Consider the following 22,300-nt stretch of genomic DNA (forward strand, 5'->3'; position numbering starts at 1 on the left):
AGCCAAACTATTTGGAAAATGAATGTGTTGACTCATACTGAGGCATCTAATTTTTCTTGGCTACACAATCGCTTTGGCTAACCTTGGATTAGTAATTATATTACCATGATCATCATGTTGCAGCTTAGCCTTACAGCGGGCTTACAAAACAAAAACATTCAGGCATGCAAATGAGTTATTTTATCCTAACAAATATATTATGCGGATACTTTCTTTTCTGTCTTGTAAACATAGACTCTATAACCTTTCTGTCAAAATTGGTAGGATTTTTAAATTGACATGCCGTTGACTCAGCTTACTGATGTCAGGTAAAATCTTCAGCCAAAAGATTTTCTGCTTGCATTCCTACAAAGCTAAAATTACCTGGTCAAAAATCTTTCTTGCCCTTTTACTGCCTTATTTTCGCTTTGATCTGATATCAATTCCATAGAAAAAAAAAAAATCGCTGATAAAATTCCTGGCTTGTCCTTACCATCAGGAGTAGCGCTGAAGCATCGGATGTTCAGTTACTGTGACAGCTACCCCGGATTAGCACATTATGACTGAAAGTTGAGATTGATTTCCAAAACCTGTAGAAATATTTTTAGTTCAATTATGGGTCCCACATGTTTGTTTTTTTTTTTTTCATGCAGTAGGTGCCTTGATCTGCATGGTTGTCAGTGAAAGGCTTTTGATTCTTTACCTGCCTTATTAAAATAGGTGTCTGTTCTTTCAATTACTATTGTATGTGTGTCTTGATCTTTTTAAGGCAATCAGCATTGTAAATCGCCTTTTTCTTACATCTTACTTGAGCACAAAGGGTTGTTCAAGGACATGGACTGTGGGTCCCAGGATCCCAACCCAGCAGTTTAGCAGCTGGACCATTTTACTTGGGCATCTCACCAGCTCCATTATAGAGCTGCTTACGTGAATGCACTTAGGTGATGTCCTAAGCAGTATTTAAAAAGTCTTAATTTTCTTTGCTCTGTGGAAAATGCATACAGAACTGTAAGAAAGTGAAATTTATATCTCAGTAGAAATAATGTACAAGGGCCTGATCCACCAGCTATTAAAGGAATAGATTTTGTGCTAGTTCTGCACAGAAATGCCAATTTATCTCCAACAAAGTAGTGCCATATACATATTTGGAGAAGTCGAGGAAAACTGTTAAATCTTCTTTCAGTTGTAATGATCTTGTGACACAGTAACTGAATTTTTCCATATCTGTATTACTCTAAAACTAATCTTGTAAGTATAAATCACCCAGTGACCAAATGTTCTCATTGACACACAACCAAAGCAACTGCTACATTTGCACCTGTGTGAATGTAACTGAACCCAGCATTTAGCCCTTACAGTTATTTTTACAGTAGCTTAAAAAAACCCCCATTAATTGTAAAAAATTGCAAAATATTTCCTACACTAAATCTCTTTCTGGCATCAGAGCTGAATTTGGCTTCTGCTTCACTCTAGGTCTTCTCGCTCTCTTGGACTGACTCTGCGGGGTTGTGGCCAGCAGCGATGTGCCAAACAGCCAGCAGATGGCCCCTGAATTCCTCCCTTTTTTTACAGGGCGGTATTTAATGAGTTCCTGAAACAAGATTAAGATCTCTTGTACTTAATGAACCTGCTGCCTCAACTCAAAAGCTTAAAAATAAACTAAGGCAATTAGACATGTAGTTAAATTTAGCATGCAAAAACAGAAGGCCAAGATTCCTGTTTGTACCACCAGTCCAGCACACAGGAATTCAGAATAGCATGGAAGTTTCCAAGAAAATGTTTTTCTAGCACAGGCGACTGTTAGCTGGCATAGAGCCGGTGTTTCTGGCCTCCTCTTCATCTTCCCACTTGATACCAGCGAAAGAGAATGGGGAGGGGATGTGCTGGCGCAGTAGGTTATGCTTAGGTTGGATTTAGCAGGTTTATGGTCTCCTTGGCTGTAGTCAGCAAGCCAGAGGAGCTACTGCTGCCTCTGCCACGGCCCAGGATGGCACGGATCTATCCCAGGGATTTGCCTTAATAGGCAAAGGAAAGAATCTAGGCCTGAAATGTCTGTTATAAACAACTTGCTTCACACGGGCAGAGTCTGCTCGCTTGCTCTCTGTGTTCTCTGGGTAAGAGACGTTATGGAAGTATGTGCTTGGGCCCTCTCAGGGCACAGATTAAAGCAAGTTGGGAACTTTACAGATATATGACTCTGCTCACGCAACCGGAGCAGATATAAAATGACATACAGTAATCCTGCTTTAATAACCCGTTGCCTGCTTCAGTAGGTTTCTCAGCCAAATTGCTGCATATGTGCTCAGAACCAGGAAACTCACCTTCTGTGCTCAATGCCACAGGACCACCAAAATGCCATAGAATCATAGGATTGGAAGGGACCTCTGGAGATCATCTAGTCCAGCCCTCTGCCAGAGCAGGGTCACCTTAGAGCAGGTTGTACAGGAACGCATCCAGGCGGGTTTGGAATGTCTCCAGAGACGGAGACTCCACCACCTCTCTGGGCAGCTTGTGCCAGGGCTCTGCCACCCTCACAGCAAAGAAGTTCCTCCTCATGTTTAGGTGGAACTTCCTATGGTCAAGTTTGTGCCCGTTACCCCTTGTCCTGTCCCCAGGCACCACTGAAAAGAGCCTGGCCCCATCCTCCTGACACCCATCCTTTAAGTATTTAGAAGTGTTGATAAGGTCCCCCCTCAGTCGTCTTTTTTTCCAGACTGAAGAGACCCAAATCCCTCAGCCTTTCTTCATTAGAGAGGTGTTCCAGTCCCCTCATCATTGTGGTAGCCCTTTGCTGATCCCTCTCCAGCAGTTCCCTGTCCTTCTTGAACCGGGGAGCCCAGAACTGGACCCAGCACTCCAGATGCAGCTTCCCCAGGGCAGAGCAGAGGGGGAGGATGACCTCCCTCCACCTGCTGGCCACACTCTTCTTGAGGCCATGGAGAACCTTCCATTTAAACTTCTGCATAGAAACCCGGTTTCATGGGGGCTCCCACCTTCGTCTATTGCCCTTTCCAGCTATGGAATGAATTGAACAGTCAGGTCTCTAAAAAGAAACGACTCCTTTCAATGCTGTTTCTCTGATTGGAGTTTGAAATGGCCCTAGGAAACGTGAAATATTTAATCCTTTATATTCCTCGGCATATCTTGGAAGTGATTAAAATTAGTTTAGGCATATTCTTGAATATATTTATGCATGATCTTGACAGATGGGAACATTTGTTGCCGTTGCTTAAGGGAAAGGTTAATATAAGTAAGAAGAATATAGTTTCCAGAATTACATGCATGAACTTGCTGCCAGTAGAGGTCCTAAATACTCCTTCATTCACATTAGCAGGATGGTTCAGATCAAACTTGAAGAGAAAACAATAATGTAAAATGTCCATGGGCTAAATTCTATTTCTCATTTAGAAGAGGGCAGGAGGACAGAAAATCATTTCTGTACCTTTTGTCTCTTCAGGTCTTGCTCTTTGACAGGTCCTGTGTTTATTGGCAGAAAGAACAGTGACTGTAAGTTTGCAATGTGTATGAACAAGTGCCAGTCACGTTTAATTATACAGAGAAATACTTTCTGCCCTGCATCTCTCTTGGAATCGGAATAGAATTCACAACTGCTGGCCTTATCTCAGGGCTGTGATCAGTGATGTTATTTGTAGATGAAAGGGGGCTGAATCTGTCCCTCTGTTTTCCAAAGGGGCTGTACAGGCTTGCGTGATGCAGCCACACTACCCTTAAAGCAGCTATATGGTTTAAAGTGTATTCCTAGTTTTTCTTATGCCTTCTAGTTTAGCATTGTGACTTAGATTGGACTACAGTTCCGAATCTTAGCACGCTGGGGGATAAGCTTGGTCACAACCTGTGAACACATTATTACACAAATAATAATTATGGAAGCATTATTCATAGCGGCAGGGAATAGAAATCAAGGCTTTAACTGAGATTATGGATTGGAAGCATCATGCAGCTATTTTTATTTTAAAAACATAGATCTCTGTCCTGCCCTGTGCCAAGCACCTGGACTTCTCCCACAAGCTTCAGTGGACATTGTAAGCACTTGGCGGTTCTCAGAATCACAAACCACCCATATTTACTGCCTTAGAGAATTCACAGGCGTGAAGGGTTACATGCGTAGTATTTTGCAGCTGGATGCAAGATCACAAAAGCCTGTATGACAGACTGGACACTATGCATTTCTAAACTGGAAGTTGATGGTTTGAAAAGCAAGCCACTTCAGCTGTGGTAAAACATCCTGATAAAGCAGCTGAGCATAATTTGCACCCCCGTGCTCCTTTTTTTTTTTTCTTGGGGCATTTCCATTATCAGGAGAAATACGTGACAGGATAAATAGATTAAAGACTAGAAAAAATAAGGCTTTACCCAAGTTGATAAGTATATAGTGAATCTCCTGGAGTACCAAACTAGAGCCATTTCAACAGTATTTAAAGCCAGCTAGGAGCATGTGCCAAATACCAGCCTAGTTTTCAGACGGCTGAGGACCAATTCTGTGCTCTTGTCACAGCATTTCAAAGTGACCGTGTGTGATTTCCTTCCCTGCTGTGGGTCTGGAAATCATGGCACATTGTGAGGCAGTTTGAAATGATTTGAAGAACAATGCTATGGAGGACGCAGGTACAACTCTTTGGGGTTTGGAGGACGTGATGCTATTTCAGGAATGTCAAGAAAAAGAACAGAGATTAATATTGAAAGTTTCTTTATAATCTCACACTGTTCCTCTTCGGAGTGTCTTACAGGCTTTTGATAATTAATCCCGCTAGACAGGGAGTAGGATAAGGAAATATTGTCCTCACTTTACAGTTTCACAGAGAAATACTCCATTCCAGAGCCAGGACTGAGGCACGAGTTCCTGATTCCCAGTCCTGTGCTCACATGAAATGTGTAAGTAATTAAACTTCTTTTACTTATTTCAGCTGCTTCTCGTTAACCAGGAGTGTAAACTCATTAGAGGAGGAACTTTTTGTTACATGTGCTCGGGAACACCAGCACAATGAGGCTGTGAATCCCTCTAAGCCTCTCTAAGTGTTACTGTAGTGTAAACACCAATCACGGAAAAGGCACTTCTCATTTTTAATGATTATGTCTCAGAACGCAAACAAAATCAAATAGGATTCAGTGTTACTTTAATTTAAATTTTAGTGCAATTTTCAGAGCAGTTCTCTGTTTACCTGAGGAGTTGGGCTTTTGTCAGAAAATTTTCCCACTTCTAAGAAATAAAGAAGAAATTGTTCCCACTTCTAACAAATAAAGAAGATGGTTGTTACCAGTTATTCATGCCACTTCTTTGAATTGTTTTTTTTTTTAGCTGTGCTCAGATTTGTTGCTAAATGGCCTCAATTTACACAATTTTTCTTGAATATATTTGCACCCAAATATCCATTTTTTTCAGACGTTTTTGGCTTGTTAACATACTTCACAACCATGTGAACGTTCCATGTTCTAATTAACATTAGAATTACATTGGAATTGGTCCTTAGTCGTCTGAAAGCTAGGCTGGTATTTGACACATGCTCCTTGCTGGCTTTAAATACTAATCAGAACATTTTATGTCCTAATGAAATAATTCAAGAGCAATTCTATCAAGGAAGCCATCGTCGCTTTAACTGTGCTTGCCTATCAGTGCCTTGCTGACTGATAGATATTGTTCCATTCATAGTATTCTGGTCTAGTGAACTCAGACTGACTAGAAAGATATTGTCCAAAAAAAGAATATTAGCTGGTTGTGTAGGACTTTCTAACAGTAATAATGTCCCAGGCTCAGGACAGGACAAAGCAAGAGATGACAGTGAGACACACTATAAGGTAGATACAGCAGGGACAGTGTGGCAGGGGCAGTGCTGTGGACTCCCACCAGGAGTGCTGGCAGAACAAGCGGGAGGGAGGACAGGCGGGTTAGGACAGGGAACACCCTCTAGGGTACAAGGTTCTTCAGGAGAAAACGTTTGGTGCTGTGGAGTTGTTTTCTTCACTGATGAATAAATGTACATTGAATTTCGGGCCAAAAAAAAATACTTTCTGCCTGTGTGGTGGTGAGTGATCACACAGTGTGTCTCTGCTCACCTATTCTATGGGCCAGATCCTTGACTCTTGCCAGAGGGGTTACTCGTGTCTTTGATAGCGAAGATGAGCCGTGAACGCTAGCGAAGCAGTTGAGAATTCCCTTAAGGTAGGCTAATGCAGAAGTGGCATAGAACAGTGTTATTCACACTACATCACACCTCTTTGTTGTCTTTGCTTGTGTTGAGAGGGATTACGGCTAGGATGAAGAAGGATTTTTGTAGAACACCGACACATCCTGAGCTAGAAATGTAACTGTTCCTAGCTATCATTAACTGCCTGCCAGCATCGTAGTTGTTGTAAAGCTACTTCAAATTGCACGTGGGGCTGACTATGCTCAGCTAGCAGCAACTTGAAAAGGTACATAAAGTGAATTTTTCTATCCTTGGTTCCTGTGCTGAGCAGAGCTTGGCTCCTTTCTGTGCGCCACGTCTGAACTGCACTCCTATATTCAGTAATTTCTGGTGGCGAGCTGACGTTTCTCTGTGACACTTGCCCTCTTCACGCTCCAGCAGAGACGCTGTCTAGCTTTAGCACACTCATGCTGCCAGAGCTAGAAAAATGATTTCTTCTGAATCTGGAGAGGTTATGCTCAAGACTAAGAATAACTGTCCAGAACAAGAAGATAACTTTCAGCAAAGATATTTTCTTTAGTACTTTTTTTTTTTTTTCTAAATTAAGCTCACGTGGTATGTAATGCCCTTGTTGAATCGCAGAACTACGGAGTTTATAGCAAATAATGCTTCCATTATGCAGCTCTTTGAATTCCTGCAATCTTACTTTGGCAGCGTCGTCTGCTTTGGAGGATCATAACTCCTCCATTTTAGCAATCTGAAGCCCAGCTCAGAACGCAAAATTTCAATAACATCTTGCCACCATCATATTTTTCAGATCCATAACCTCAGCATGTTTGATACTCAGAAAGCCATCGGTGCTACAGAGAGTGAGTCTAGTACAAAAATGCATCAACAGAAAGACCATTAACGTCAATTGTACTCTCCTCTTTTTTTATCAAATGTTACCTTCCTAATTACAAGATGTTCTGCCAATTGCATGCAGGAAATGCAGATGCTTTCCTCATTCTTATCCATTGCTCCCATTTTGCAATGATGAAGCAGCTCTTTGAATGGTTTGGGGGTTTATTCCACAATTTAATGTGGAATTTCAAATAATTTAACAGATGGCATCGTCATCATTTTTCCTTCCCCACAGAATGAAAATGAACAAACACTTGACATTTCCAATATGTCTTCATCTACTGCAAGAATTTTTAGAAACCATGAAAGAGTGTTATCTGCTTTGCCTTAGATGGACAGGATTGTTAAATGTGTCCTAACTATCTCCTCTCCTGCATTAGCAACACGACTGTGTGGAAAATTGATGTATAACCACATAATCAACATACTTGTGTTTTGTACCGTGAGCTCTGTCTGTAATGAAGCACGAACATGCAATGCTAGAGCTATTTCAGCGTAAGAGTATAGAATATTTGTTAGAGAAATTAGCCGGAGCTGCTAAAGTACCTAGAAATCAGCTCACATTTACAAACGTACAGCAGATGCATCATTTGGCAAAAGATTTCTGCAGTCGGTAATTTGCTGTTCATCAGGGATTGCCTCTTAAATCTGTGATCCAAGCTAGGGTGCGGATGACATAGAAGGATAAATTTAGACATGGCTGAAAACAATTATTTTGATTAAGCCTCCAGCCAATGAGAGTAAGATTCTTCTTATTCCTCCCCTTCCCCCTCACTCACCCCCTCCAGTGAAGGAGGAGGAGACTGTGTGAGTATAACTTATCTTCATTTTACATGCAGTGGATGCTTTGGTTTAGCTCTCGCTATTGTAGGGTCTGCTCAACAGAGCAGAGAGTGTTTTTTTTAGTGAATACGACACCTTGCTTTGTGTTTAGCATTGTTTAGTTAGTATTGCAAAAGGTGCTAGAAGGGAAATAGTGAATTTTTGTTTATCTGCAAAAGAGAGACCGTATCTTTAAAATAAATTGGCTTCTCTTGGACCTATGTTTCAACTGGGAGAAACCCTCGGACTGGCTGAGCTGATTTTGCAGGGAAATACTCGCTACTTCTTTGGGTCTAGTGGTGAACTGAACTTTCCAAACGTGTAACGTAGTGTGGTTCCCACACAGCAGTTGATAGCGACTGCTCTCACTTGCTCTCAGCCTTGTACCCAGCTGGAAACCAGCAGCAAAGGTGTCCCCTGGCCCTCTTGGCTCCTGAGCTGCCACTTGGTCATTCCAGTCTCTAATAGTTTTGGTAATTTTTCCCCGTTTTAGGGCAACGGCGTTGTTTGTCCAATCTAGTATGCGGGCGTAGTAAAAGCAATGCCAACTAGTCTTTTAAAAAAACATCAACACCAGCATCATTTAACCAATTAGAGCTATTTTATTAGAAACAAAATGACTTTAATCTTGGCTGGCAAACTTGTATCTACTAAGCTTTGGTTTGCTGTGATCATAAATAGCTCTGCTTTCTTAAAAAAAAAAAAAGGAAAAGGAGGTAAAATGCCATTTTTTAGTGATTATCTCTATGGATGCCTTCACATTACAGATTTTTGTTTTTGTGGTTTTTTTTTTTTCTAAAAACAGTCATTTCATTTGGGGCTGTGCCTCTGTGTATTTAACTTCAACACCGCTCTAGCTGGAGGCTAGGAGATATGGGTGTCCTTAAGTTGTGTTGCAATTCCTTTTTCCTCGTTTCTTTTTTGGTGGGGATCTGGGGGGAGGTTATTTCTTGGCTGCTTAGTGTGGTTAGTGCTTCTTGTTATGTTAGAGTGGAGAAAGATGACCAGAACTGAGGGTGGAGGAGTGGATGGAAAATGGAGCTGAAAGGTTGTAAGTTGCAACGTTGTAAACTGTAATTGCAAAATAAAATAGCAAGCACTTCAGAAATAGGAAATTCTATCTTATTTACTCTATGGTAATTGTTGGCACTTGCCTACAATCCTCTGCAAGCCTGTCTGTGATTGACAGCACAACTCTAGCCAGAGCAACCAAAAATAACCCAGCATTTGAGTAATTTTAGGCTTTTCATAATCTAATACTGTCACAAATAAAAGCCAGTGTAACATGTGGGCAAATTGAACTCTCTTCATAGGTACAGTAGGGTAAATTGGGCAATTCTGTGGGAAGGCGTACTAAGAAAGCACTGAATGTATCTTACTTCAGCAATTCTTGACCAGAATTAAATAGGATTAGCTCCTTTTTTTGTTCATTAGCCTTAATATTTCTGAAATTAGTGAAGTTCTTCTATACCTAGATTCTTGTTGGGGTAAAGAGGCTGGCAGAGGGAGGAGGAGGAAGCACCAACATTGAAAAGCTCACTCATTCTCAGAAAGAGCCTTAATAAATAAAATTCTTAGCTGGTCTTTGTCAGAAAACCTATTGAGCCTTCCCGAGCTGCTGGGCCAAACAAATTTGAAATAGTTGGAAATATCCTGCTGAAGCATTAGTAGATACTGTTTTAATCTTTAGCTCTGGAGTTACCGCCTATCACTGATCCCCACAGCCTTGTTGAGAGAGGAAGAAATAGTTATTTCTCCAATATAGGATATAGAATTCCTGAAAGTCTCCAAGTTTTTTTTAAGGCTTCTTCCTTGGAGAATTACAATGGTAGGGTCAAAGCCCTGATGAATTCTGTTACCTCCCCGGGACTACAGTAACATTAGTAATACAGATCTGCAGCATCAGAAAATTTTGTGTGACTGTTTTTCCTTTATTACTAATTACAATATTAGTACTTGTAGGCAGTGCTGTGCCTGTGGCAGATATTTCGGCACCGAAACGCTGGATGACACAATAGATCTGCTTGTGGCTTTTTAGTAGTACATGTTTTTGACAACCCTTTTAAGGAATTGTCTGTTTTGAGGACAGGCACAAAAGTCAAGCCACATTAACTTGTCAAGTGGATTAGTCATTAAACACCTTTGTGGACGTTTTAATTCAGAATTAAAGTGGCTTTAATAATTGGATTTAGCTTACTTTGCTTCCAAAGTAAATTCAGGTAAATCAAATTAAGGTTAATTCAGTGTAAAGGCATGGGCAGATAGCCTCATTATGTGCTACGTGGAGCAACTGAGAACATCGCTGCTTAGCTGCTCCTTAGCACCCTCCCATTCCTGTTGTGTTCCTGTGGTGTTCCACAGCTCAGCTCCCAGAAAGGGCTTCTTGGTAGTCTCATACTACTGTAGGTTATGGCAGATTAATTCTGCTCTCCTTAATTAGGAGTTTAGTCTGTCGCTGATCGCAGGAACTGCAGTCATGTTGTACTTTCTTGACTCTGTAGTAGGTACTTGATGCTCTAACAAATAGCTTGGAAACGTTAACTCTATCATAGACAGCTCCAGCTATTTGCAAAATGAATGTATGTCCCTGCCTGTAAAATATACGCCCTTAGGATGCCTTGGAGGGACCCTGAGGGTCCTTGTTAAAGGTTCGTAACTGTTGAGGAGCAATACTCTTATGTATGCCGCAGAATCTTTGCAATTTTAGGGACTACCTTCCTAATTTACAAAAGAAATGTCAGGGCAGCAAATTGCATATGGATAGGAATAGCAAGCCAGCCAATAATTACAGCTGCAGCTACCGCATTGTTGGAAGAACAAAAGAGATCCCATAAACTATAACCCCAGTGTTCAAGCTTGAGATTGTTTCTTAAAGAACAAGTCTCCTAAAGGAGAGGGAATTTGCATCCTAAATAACCACATAACAATACTAAAATAAAGGAGGGAGGGAGATGAGTTCACTTAAATGTAATGTCATCTATGAAATGAGGTATGTTACATGAAGCAGAAAATAAAGTTGTTTTGAAGTCATTTCACTTATTTAAAAAAAAAACAAACAACCCCCAAACCACTGAATTTTAAAGAATATAGAGTAAATTAGATCATGCTATTTCCAGCTGTGACCATGTAATCTTCCATTCACCAAACAGCATTTGACTAAATGAAGAGCCAGGTGACAGCTCTCTAACTAAAACTGAAGTGCTCAAGAAGGTATCACTGATATAATGACCTAGCTTTTATGGCTTATGCTTCCTCTTTGATAAATGCTCACTAGATATTAATTACCCCTCCTGTGATGGCAATGAACATAATTCATTCATGATGATGAATACAGTTCCAGTAATCCAAATTGCTTCTATTTTTATACTTTTTTTTTTTTACAGGAAGCCTCTTATTTGCCAGATATTGACACATTGCCTGAACTACACAGTATGAAAAATGAGGTGCTGCTTATGACCGTTTGGCTGTCAAGTTGTGGCCAAGTAGCTACAGCTCAGTGCGGTGGGCAGGAGCCTAACGTGGGGCTGAGAGCAACCAACATCTACCAGGCACTTGTGACGTGGCTTCTCTCTCTGGTGAGTACATGCAATGGCAGTGCGCAAAAGAAGGTTCTGCATGATTGAGGCTGTGTTTTGCCCTCCAGTGAATATATAATCGTTCTTGAAATCACCTACTTCCAACAGGTACAAAACAGTGCCTGAACGAAGGGGAAATTATGGTCTAGCTCACCTTAAAGTCAGTAAATAAAAGTCTTGAAGTCAGTGGGAGCTGGATTGTGCCTGTAGTTTACAAAGAACAAGGCACAGAAAGTAAAAAAAAAAAAAAAAAAAAAAGTGGTTGAGCCAGACTCACGGTAGTCAAAAGTGACTACTGGAAGTAGAGGGCTTTCTAACTTTGTCCTTGGCAAAAGAAGCGAATGGACACAGGTGCCTGTTTCTTACCACTTGTCCTAATTAAGTATTGATCCTTCTCATAGTCAAGAGGGCTATAAACAAGCGGTGGTCTGTTTCATCTTCATTGTCCTTTGGATCACATATTTTTCTCCTCTAAAGAAGCCACCTTTTCCTCACTCTTCCCATTCATCCCATGTTTTTTCCCTAGGGAAAGCAGGCGATATGTATTTTTCCTCCTCACCCTGCACGTTGGCCTCATTCTTTTCCCTGGTTAAAGACATTGACATACCAATACCAATCCATGCGCTCAAGGTAGACTTCACCCTGAGCGGACAGCCCGCACAAGGCTTTTAAATTGCTTAAACTCCACTTAAACAGTATTAATTGTTAATGATGTTCACACTTCCATTAAAACATTGCTAACATTCTTTAATGTTAGTACAATGCTAATGAAAATTGCCACTTGAACAGCCCCAGAGTCTGAAACTTCCATTCAGAAACTAGTTAGCTCATGACCAGTTGCAGTGTGAGCTTTCTTCCTGTGTGTTATTCCCATTTAAAAAAACCTGAGCTCTTTCCAAGCTTGAAAGAGTAACTCAGCTTCCAGGGCTTGGTGTCTCTCTACTGAGACTGTAGGGCCAAATGTTGTGATGGACTTTGTGGCCAAGAGAAACTGGGGTAAAATCTGTTCTCAAACAGCTGTTGGATAGCAATGAAAAAGTCGGCATTTCTTTCATTAAAAGCGTGGAAATGTCGAGACCTTTGTAGACCAAATTCTCATCTGGTCATAATCTATGTAGCTCCACTGGTTTGCTGGCTTCCTGGCTTGTGTAAATCAGCATATCTTTGTTGATTTTGCATTTTGTTTGATTTTGTTTGATTGCATTGGAGCTATGCTGATTTCTGCCAGTTGAGAACGCGATCCTCCAGATGCGAGCATTCCCCGGTGACAGAGCCGCTACAGAATTTCCCATGTGAAACCCGCGTTCAAAGCAGTCAAGGACTTGGTAGTGCTGTTTTGAGTGATACCACTGACCTATGCAACGGTTTGAAAATCCACTCAGGCCCTGTGTTGAGAACATATTTCTAAAGGCGTTTATCTCACTCTAAATAGTTTTGGTTTATACATGCAGTAAATAGCAGAGCTGTTAATCTATCTAGAGATCTAGATAGAGATCTAGGTGATGGTATAAACCATGAGAACAAGACTTAGCGGTTTCTGTATTCGCCAGAGCCCTGGGAAGGAATTGCAGTCCTGTAATTCAAACTTGCCTGTCTCTTCATCTAGTGTGTGATCTGGTTCGGGTATCTCTGCTTCACATGGCTGCCGTTCCTTATCATGGCTCTGCTGGTTGCCTGTGTCTGACTTTCCCATAGCCTTCTGCCCTCTTTCACCTGCTACCCAGGTTTCAGGATGCTTTGCTGCACTACAGTACCTTCTGGTTTGTTCCAGGTATCTTTCCTGTCTCTTTTCTACCCTATAATAAAGTTTCTTGTGTGTTCTGTACGATAAAGTACACCATTGCTGCAGCCTGACTTTGAGCAGCCTTATGAGCCAATGAGTTCCTGTTGGAACCCTGTCTCTGGAATGAAACTGATATTTATGATAAAAAATGTCCAGTGCACATCTTGGGGTTGGCAGAAATTGCTTTTTACCTTTCTTGTTTGGGATCAGATATGCATATTGGAAAATAGAATGTTTGCCTCCCACACACACGTGAGCACAAAAAATCTTATCAAAAAGAAATCAGCTCAGTCTAACTAAAAGGTGTATTCACCGGATAGGGATTGATGGGATTTTGGGTATTAGTGATCACTAATAGGGAGACAAAGGCTTATTAAGGAAGCCTGCACTAGCTCCTCAGAATGGCATAATCACTTAGCATTGATTTTTGAACTGAGATTGGATTGATCTTATTATCATTAATAAAGGCAGCGCACAGTGCCACTGTGACAAGAACATGCAGCGCAGCGTTGACGGGGACTCTGTTCTCCTTTCTTGCTCGACTAGGGAACTAATGCAAGTTCTTGCTTTCACATGGTCTAACTGGTGGAAGTCAGAGCTTGCAAGTCCTCATTGAGAAAATAAATCCGATGACTTATCAAAACTCACATGTTATTCCTATTTAATTTGGTCTTTATTGATTTTTCTACTGGCTAAACCACAGCTAATCCACTAATCGAGCGAGAGTGCTCCCTGGATTATTTTATGTTATGGGGCTGTACTCAAAAGCAACGGAGCAAGATAAAGGGTTATTTTCAGTCTCTAAATACAGTCATCTCAAAATGAAATTATGCTCAAATGGATTTGCAGGTGCCTCCTGTGACAATGAAAGCTGGACCCAAAGCTCCGTTTCAGGTGGTAGGGCTGCAGCAGGCCTGGCGAGAGGATGGCTTGGCCCTGTATGCTTGTCTGATGCCAGCAGATGAGGCTTCAGCCCAGAGCAGCACCAAGACCCAGAAGATAAAAGTGAGTAGCAGCATTTACACTTGCCAGTCGTGCACAACTGCCATAGGCAGTTCCCACTGGTTTTTATGAAGGACCAATTGGATGTGCCGATTCAAACTCAAACTTCAGTGAGCCAGGGTAGAGCAGCATAAGTGCTGCTCTAAATTAGAGGGGGGGAAGAGCCCAGTACTGTGGGAACTGAAAGATTGCTTACAGCTAATTGCCAACTCGAGCTGTCCTCAGTTATGCTGAATTTAGATTATGTGCAGATGAGAAACCAGCTCTCTGTGGTGTAGTCTTTTGTCTGTGCTGCTCATTAGCTGTTAATATATTGTTGGTGGCTGTAACCCCACAGTGCAGAAATGTGACTGGATTCAGAGGAAAAATATCTTTGGCTGGTATTACGGCTTTTGCTTTTATATTTTAACCATGTGATGAATGTGGCCCACAAGAGGGAATGTTGTCTTCCTATTTGTCTCCCAGGAATCTGGGCCTGGAGACAGGACCTGAGACTGTGTTCCCTCAACTCTGGTAGACTACAGAGTCTGTGCTGCGCAAAAAAGCGCCAAGCTGAAGGGTCTGGCACACAAGCTGAAAATCTCTCACATGTAGGTGTCATGGTGTAATGTAGGGCATGATATGAACCTGTGCCCTGAAAACAGCAGAGCTATGAAATAGCAGCTCTGGGGCCTACTTTGTTGTCTCTGTCTTTTCACAGAGCTAATATGATACAGATTGGTACTCTGAGCATCTTGTTCTGTTTTTGTTTTTGGAGATAGCTTGTTAAGTATTATTGCTGCTCTTGCCTGGTATAAATACCTATCCTGTCTATGCAGCGTAGCTGCCTCTTGTTGGAAAATGGACCCAGGTATGTATGGGGAGCAGCGATCCTTGTGTACCCAAGATCTCCTGCGGGTCACTTGCTTGAATAACTATCCTTTTACTGAATAACCTTTGAGATGCTGCTCCTGTGCTCTGTGGAGGTTGCTGAGTGTCTTTCAGGTGGCTCAAAGAAACACTCGTAGCTTTAGCAAGCTGGGAGTGGATTTTCTACTCTATTTTTGCCTGCCTCCCCCCAGTAATGTTAACATGAATGTGATGATGTATGTGCTTATTATCCACACTTCCTCTATGCTGAAAAGACCCCGTAGGATCCAATAGCAGGTGGTCTTAGTGGGGCTCCAGGTATCTGAGTCGCACCTGCTGGACACATCGTGTGAAGTTTAAATGGAAGAGGAAGTGTAAACGTGTTTTAAAAACGTGCTTAAGCTTCCCCTGCTCAGCTGCAGCAAGCATTCTTTGCTTGCAGCTGCCTGCCTGTGAGCAGCAAAGATTACATTTCCCATGATGTATCATAGAGCCTGGAGTATGACAGCTGTGGCTCCAGTGCTCCTGCAATGATGCTGCCAACAAATGTCATGATTAAAAGCCTACGAAAAAAATCCAACCCCAAAACAATAAGCAACCTTCCCTTTAGTGTTTGAGCACCTGTAGGCAGAAGCAGCAAGGCTAGTGAGGCTAAGCAGTCTGCTAGCCTGGACAAGGGATTAATGTTGATTTCTGCTTAAGGCAACTGAATTCAAGATGTTTGCTCTGTGGAGCAAAGAAAATGGAGGAACCGAGACTGACCTGTCTCCTGTCTGCTTGCCTTGTTGCTCTCTGATGATTTTGGCTTAGTTGGTCAAAGCATCAAAATTATTGAGCACTGACTATGCTCAAAATATGCATCCAGTGTCATGTAATTGGATGAACTTCTGAAGCTGTGGGCTCAGGCTGCTCTGAACACTCGGTTGGGGCTGGGAAGGGTTGTGTTGGTGGTCGGTGGAACGAGCCAGAGTTTCCAGTCTGCATCTAAATCGTAACTGCTATTCTGCTGTACCATTTATCGTTACTGACACCGCTGTTGAGTTCAGCTGCCATGCACAGCAGTGAACACACAAGGTGTTTGGACAGTGCTCCTCAAAACAAGACTATGCGTAACTGAGGTTTCCCGTCATTAGAGGCTCTACCGTATGTCTTTGTGGGAACAATGACTTTTGTCAATTTTGCTTTCCTGAGGCATTTGTAAAGCTGCTGCTTTCCCCAACAGAGATCTAAGCTGATAGGCACAACAAAAGTCTTGCAGAAATGTCAGTGCCGCAGCAGAGAGACAAAAAACAAGAGTGACTAGTCCTATCTTCCCATTCCTCCCCTTGAGCAGCTTCAGCTATAGTTGGAAAGAAACGTGGTAGATTTTACTCTTTGCGCCTAAGTCTTCAATCTCTTGCTGTAGTGTTAATGTACAGTTTTTTAATGGTTGAATCGGATAACAAAATTCTGTGGTGGCACTTATTGGTTCTTGTTCCGGTTGTCTCCTACAAACACAAAGAGAATCACTTATTGGGACTTACCTTCAAAATTTGACTGGGTTTCCAGGCATTTTTGTTGCCTCTATTTGCTGTAAGAATGTAGGGTGATCTCAGTTACTTTTTTTGGATTATGTAAAAAAGACATACCAAGTAGTATAAGTGTTAACCAGAAGCATTATGACAAATTGATATTTTAATGTTCTTTAAGGTGTAGAGTCCAGAGTCCGTTTTCAGTGCTAAAGATGGGTATGTACAAAACTACACAACACAGTAGGTACAGATTTGTGCCTGCTTGATGCTAAGAGGGAAATGCCCATCTTTCTCTGTGCATCTGAACTCGTATCTCGTAACGGCAGCAAAATGACAGTTGTCTGTGGATTTTCTTCAGATTGTAATATGAATACGATTTTTACAGCGGACATTGGATTGCTAGTCTAAGAGCCTAAGGACCCATCTGTATCAACAAGGCAAGGTTTTACTTTCCCCAATTTGCCCCCCTGTTAATTCCCGACCCTGGTGGGATTGAAGGCGCTGAGTGCGTTTATCAGTCTCGTTGGCTTTGATGTTATTTGATTCTCTGGCTCGTTGCCTGCCGCGGGGTCACAGCTCTAATGGTGGGGTGCAGTTCATCACCAAGAACTGGACCAAGGCAGCCTGCTAGTTTCATGCTGCTACAGGTTGTTGCTGGGGTTTGTAGCTGTTTTAGTTTGTTGGGTTTTTTTTCCCCCCACCAGTTGTTATTAACTGGAGCTGAGCTATATTCCAGACCTTTAAGCCATCAACTTTTTATTTACCGGCCGCTTCGCTGTCATCTGTTTGTCTTTTATTGTTTGTCACACTTTATTTCTCCATCCCAAGGTCTAATGGTTATGAATACAAATATAATAGTGGTTTCTCAAGGCAAAAGCTCCTGTTCTTAGCAGATCAACCAGCCTTTTGGCTTATTCAACTGGGATGGCATCTGTTCCTCTACCAAGCGGTTCTGCTATGTTTCCTCCCATTTTGGGGGGGTTTAGTTTGTTGTTTTTTTCTTTTTATTTCTGTCCTTCTCCAAACAGCTAATAGAAGCAAGGCAAATCTGAACATCCCTGCATGGTTTTGGTTTCTTGACTTGCTGTCAGAACAAATGCTTACAACGCTCACCTCTTGTAATTCTTGCATGCTGACAGACAGGCTGCAGTTCCAAGCGTGTCTGATGGGAATTAGATTTGTACAGAGTATGCTTTCGAAGAATCTACTAAGCCTTCCCAATTAGGCACATGAGCACTGTTCAGAGCAACGTAGTTCTTGTCTGTGCACTTCGATCACAATTCTGTGGTGGCTCAGGAGAGCTCGCAATCTTCATTATTAGATTTGGGGCTTTTTTGCAGACCTTTCCCACTTGAGCTCTAATTTCTAGGTGCAATAATAGCTGGTGTAGAGAAGATGCTTTGCGTAATTGTTGGCTCTGTTTATTTCTAATTGTTTCTTATTGAGGTCACCAATTTTGTTCTCTGAAAGTCCTCCTAATTAAGAACCAACCTTGAAAAACAAAGGGACTTGAGGGGAGGTTAAATGATGGAAAATTGTAATTTAGCGGTGCAGTATTCAATATTAATGTATCAATATTAATATTAGTATCAATCTTTTAAAAAAATCTTGAAATTAATAAATCTTTTCATTTATATCCCTATGAAACCCTTTGCAAATTAATGTTTCATTGTATTGGGCCATTTCATGGTCCTGTTTATGGCATTTTCTCCCTCTTTAAGGGCGGTATGGAATCTGCTTCACAGTAATATTTGTGGGCTGATGGGTGTCATGAGCCAGTTATTTTATACCGGTGTCTTGCAACCAACTGAAGATGGCTGTTAACTCACCAGTCGTCATCTGCTGAGCAGTCTGAGTGCATCGAGAGCACTGGTGGAACGGCAATGCCGCTAATTTCCCCAGGGCTTTCAGCAAGGGGCACTTTGATTCAAGTCTATGTGGGGGCATATCCCCAAGTCACAGAGTGAGCCCTTCCACACAGCTGATGGGCGTCACTGTTGCAGACGGCATCTGCTCTCAAGTCCCATGTCCTGGGTCAGGAACTCTGACAATATCAGGACCTTCAATTCTGTCACTGGACCTGGGAGTAGAGACTTTGTGGGGTAATACCAGGATCGTGGGAGGAGTGTTTTCTGTGGATGAGGGGACACATTTAGAGCTCTTGGGTGCAGGGTGTGATGGTTTGGGAGGCTGAGGGGTGTTACGTTAGGGCTTTGGTTTGGAGAATCTGAAGTGCAGCTGTAGGGCAGACGCGTGAAGCTTGAGGCTGGGGTGGTTGCAGACAGAGAAGAGAGCTGCTACAGGTGCATGGTGCAGAACAGAAAGTTCCTGAGGCTGTCATCAGTGCTTTGTAACCATTGACTCTTTGCAGGCTAAAGAAGTTCTACAAGGAACATTCGTTTTTTACCAGAAGACTTCTGCATTTCTAGCCCGTACATGGCTTCCGGATGTTATCTGGTGGAGGGCAGAACTGGCCAGTCACTTCCAAAACCAGCTGTATCCCCTTCTTCCTGAAATTCCCTCTGTCCTCCTCAGTTACGTCACTGCTGTTAATCCTGATCCTCAGGTACTGTACAGAAATGCTTGGACTTTTCTAAATCTTTTTTTCTCATTAGGTCCAGTAGAATTTGTGTTAACAGGTATTCGTGTTTGCTTTAGCGAAGGTTTTAAACAGAGTTTGAAAAGAAATGCTTCGAAGCTGTGTAGTTTTCCACTGAAGTGTATGAGATTACAGGGACATAGCACCTCTTAAAATCAAGTGCTTATAAAATCACTTTGCTTGCCTAAAGTCTGCAAGAAATGTTCATCTGCAAGAACATTCACCTGACGCTGCTTATAAGCAGAATGATAATTAACTTTTTCACTTCTGCCAGGTTAACAAGTGCTCTATAACAAATATTCAAGTGAATGAAATATTACAAGAATTCATTATACTTACTGGGGGAGTTTATTCCTTGCGGGCATCCAAAGTTGCTTTTAGTCCTTTAACAGCCAGTCCTACCTCAGTGTAAATATTTAGACCAGGTTTTCAAAGAAGCACTGAATATGAGCTGATTTCCATACCTTTTGAGGGAATGTTCTACTATTTCTTTCCTATGACATCACCAGCCTTTGGACAATCACGTTTTTTTCCCCGATATTTCTAAATCAATAAAAGCCTCGAGACACAATTCCAGGGAATGGGGAAGACTGCAATTCTAGTTCACAACGAAGTTTAGTTCTGAAAATAATGTAGCAGGAGAACTTTTCTGCAATTTCAACCAGATTTGGGGATTACTGTTGCTCTGTGAGAATCAAGGCCATGAAAGCTTAGGGACCTAGCAGTGCACTTAGCAATTTGCCTAAAGGTTTATCCTGCTTCTATGGAGGAAAAGGAGGCTTAATGCTGTTGATTTGCAGTCAGCGTAGCTTTCAAGTAGAAGCAAGTGCTATAAAGCAGTCTGACGTACTTGTAAAAGATAAATCTGCTGTACACTTTTAAGACATAAAATAAGGCATCGTTTAAAACAGTCAGGGCTTTTATGCAAATCCCTTATTAGGGGAATTATAAATCATTAGAAACTGAACAGCAAGATAGCAGGCACTTTCTGGGGGTGGATCTTTGCCTTGATGCCATAGAAAAACTGGAGTCAATTTAAAGACCGCATTCTCTTCCAAAGTTCAAATGTTCTGTGCCACCCGTGTTCCCAGACCTGAATTACACGGAGACCACTATGTACCGTGGCTTTTTGATAGATGTGTCTTGCAGTTATAAAGAAAGGCTGACTTCATAAAGCGAGGCTCAATGAGCCAGACTCTCAGCAGGCAGCAGCTAACCCTGTTGTCTGCCCTGAAGCTTTACAAAGTGATACCAACTGAGAATGTTCCCAAGTGTCATTAAAATACAACCAAAAAGTGCTGCGTAGAAAATTCAATATCATATTCTTTTAACTTCGTTGGTTTGAAGATTTTGTACAAGGCCAGTGATCCATGCTTGCTTTTTATGTATTTGTATTTATTTTGAGGTGGTGTATGCAAAACTAAGTAGACCAAAGAACCTGCTACTACATGTTGGAAAATCATGCGGTGAATACCTATTTTTGTTTCAGGTAGCTTACAGTCTGAGGCAAAAATCCTGATGGGTTGATGAAACAAATGGGTAGGAGTGGAGGGAGAGGGAACATCGGGTAAAATCACTGTCTGCTTGTGTACTGACTCCCTCTGTGTATGATTTTATGAGCAACTGTTAGCAGTAATTGTAATAACCTTTAAGCACATTGTTTGTTAGTGTATGAGCCAATGTTTTCTTTTCAGTCAATTGTTCTAGTGGTTTTTCAGTCTCTTCTGCACCCCAAACAGATTGCCTTTCTCTTGCTGTTTTTCTTTGAGGCTTTTTTTATGACTACTATGCATACAGACCATACAACCTGCAGTCATTTCACTTTTGATATGAAGAGTAAACTCACAATGCAGTCATTAAAACCCCAGGTTAGGTGAGGAGTGACATAATCCCTGTGGAAGTTATTAACTGCAATGTCCTTGTCAGCAAAAAGAGGATTGCTTCATCTTAACGTAAAATAAAACTACTTTCTCCTGTTAAGCCTTAGAATGGAAGCATTAGCCTTAGGGATACAGACAACCTACGTAGCCAGCATTGATGCTTCTTTTCCTCTGCTTTTTTGTTCCATTCAGGCACACCAAATTTCTCCTCCTCTCTCAGTTGTTCTGGACACTGGGACATTTGCCCAAAGGGTGTGACCCCTACAGCTCACCATCTTTTTGGTCACCTTCTGGAGCATCTCCTTCCACTCCCAACCTATACAGGTGCCTGCCACGATGGAGAAGTCAGGGCATAGCAACATTGCATGGGTGACCATCTCAGTGAGGTTTCAAGGAAGAAGCAGAACCTCCATCCCTAAGTGAGTGGTCTGGAGCACTAGTCTTGTGAGGAGCAGCTGAGGGAGCTGGGGGTGTTCAGCCTGGAGAAGAGGAGGCTGAGTGGAGACCTTCTCGCTCCCTACAGCTCCCTGAAAGGAGGGGGTAGCTGATGGGGGGGTCAGGCCCTTCTCCCAAGGAACAGGCGATGGGACAAGAGGAAACGGCCTCAAGTTGCACCAGGGGAGATTTAGGATGGTTATTGGGAAAAATTTCTTCATTGAAAGGGTTGTCAAGCATAGGAACAGTCTGCCCAGGGCAGTGGTGGAGTCGCCATCCCTGGAGGGATTTAACAGAGGGGCAGACGTGGTGCTGAGGGACACGGGTTAGTGGTGGGTTTGGGCAGTGTTGGGTTGATGGTTGGACTCGATGGTCTTGAAGGTCTCTTCCAACCTAGACAATTCTATGATTCTGTGAATAAGAGTTTTTTCTTTTAGTTCCAGAAAATTGATTTTTGTTGCACCTCCTGGTGATCAGTGCCCTACTTGCTGCTCCTTTAGGTAGTTTCCCTGTTGACTTCCAGCACAAGGGCTGTGTTTTCTATTTTGAGACAATAGTACTAAGGGCAGGTCTACACAAAGTTTCCCCCTCGCTTTTCACTTAAGCAAAGCTCCATTTGGTATTTGTTTTTAATGCAGTTTTGCCTAAGCATAGATAAGAATTGCAGAACTGGGTCCAGGGAGCTAAATTTGCCCCAGTGTTGTAAGTCAATGCTGCCAAGAAACTTCAAACAGCACAGACTGAACTAGCAGGAAGTTCGATGTATGGGAGTGGACTCACGGAAAGTACAGCAGTTCTTTAATGTGGGAGTTCAGACTT

At 42.0% G+C, this 22,300-nt stretch overlaps 1 protein-coding gene across 1 annotated transcript in view; it reads left to right on the forward strand.

Moving 5' to 3' along the window:
• Positions 1 to 22,300, forward strand: part of DNAAF8 (dynein axonemal assembly factor 8) — a 96,521-nt gene that overhangs the window by 20,349 nt on the left and 53,872 nt on the right. Inside the window, exons 11-13 of the mRNA XM_054211026.1 lie at positions 11,231 to 11,422; positions 14,055 to 14,210; positions 18,939 to 19,133. Of these exons, the coding sequence (XP_054067001.1) occupies positions 11,231 to 11,422; positions 14,055 to 14,210; positions 18,939 to 19,133 (543 nt within the window). The remainder of the gene's footprint in view (positions 1 to 11,230; positions 11,423 to 14,054; positions 14,211 to 18,938; positions 19,134 to 22,300) is intronic.

The sequence above is a fragment of the Rissa tridactyla genome, chromosome 8 (assembly GCF_028500815.1).
Source record: "Rissa tridactyla isolate bRisTri1 chromosome 8, bRisTri1.patW.cur.20221130, whole genome shotgun sequence".
NCBI classification, from domain to species: domain Eukaryota; kingdom Metazoa; phylum Chordata; class Aves; order Charadriiformes; family Laridae; genus Rissa; species Rissa tridactyla.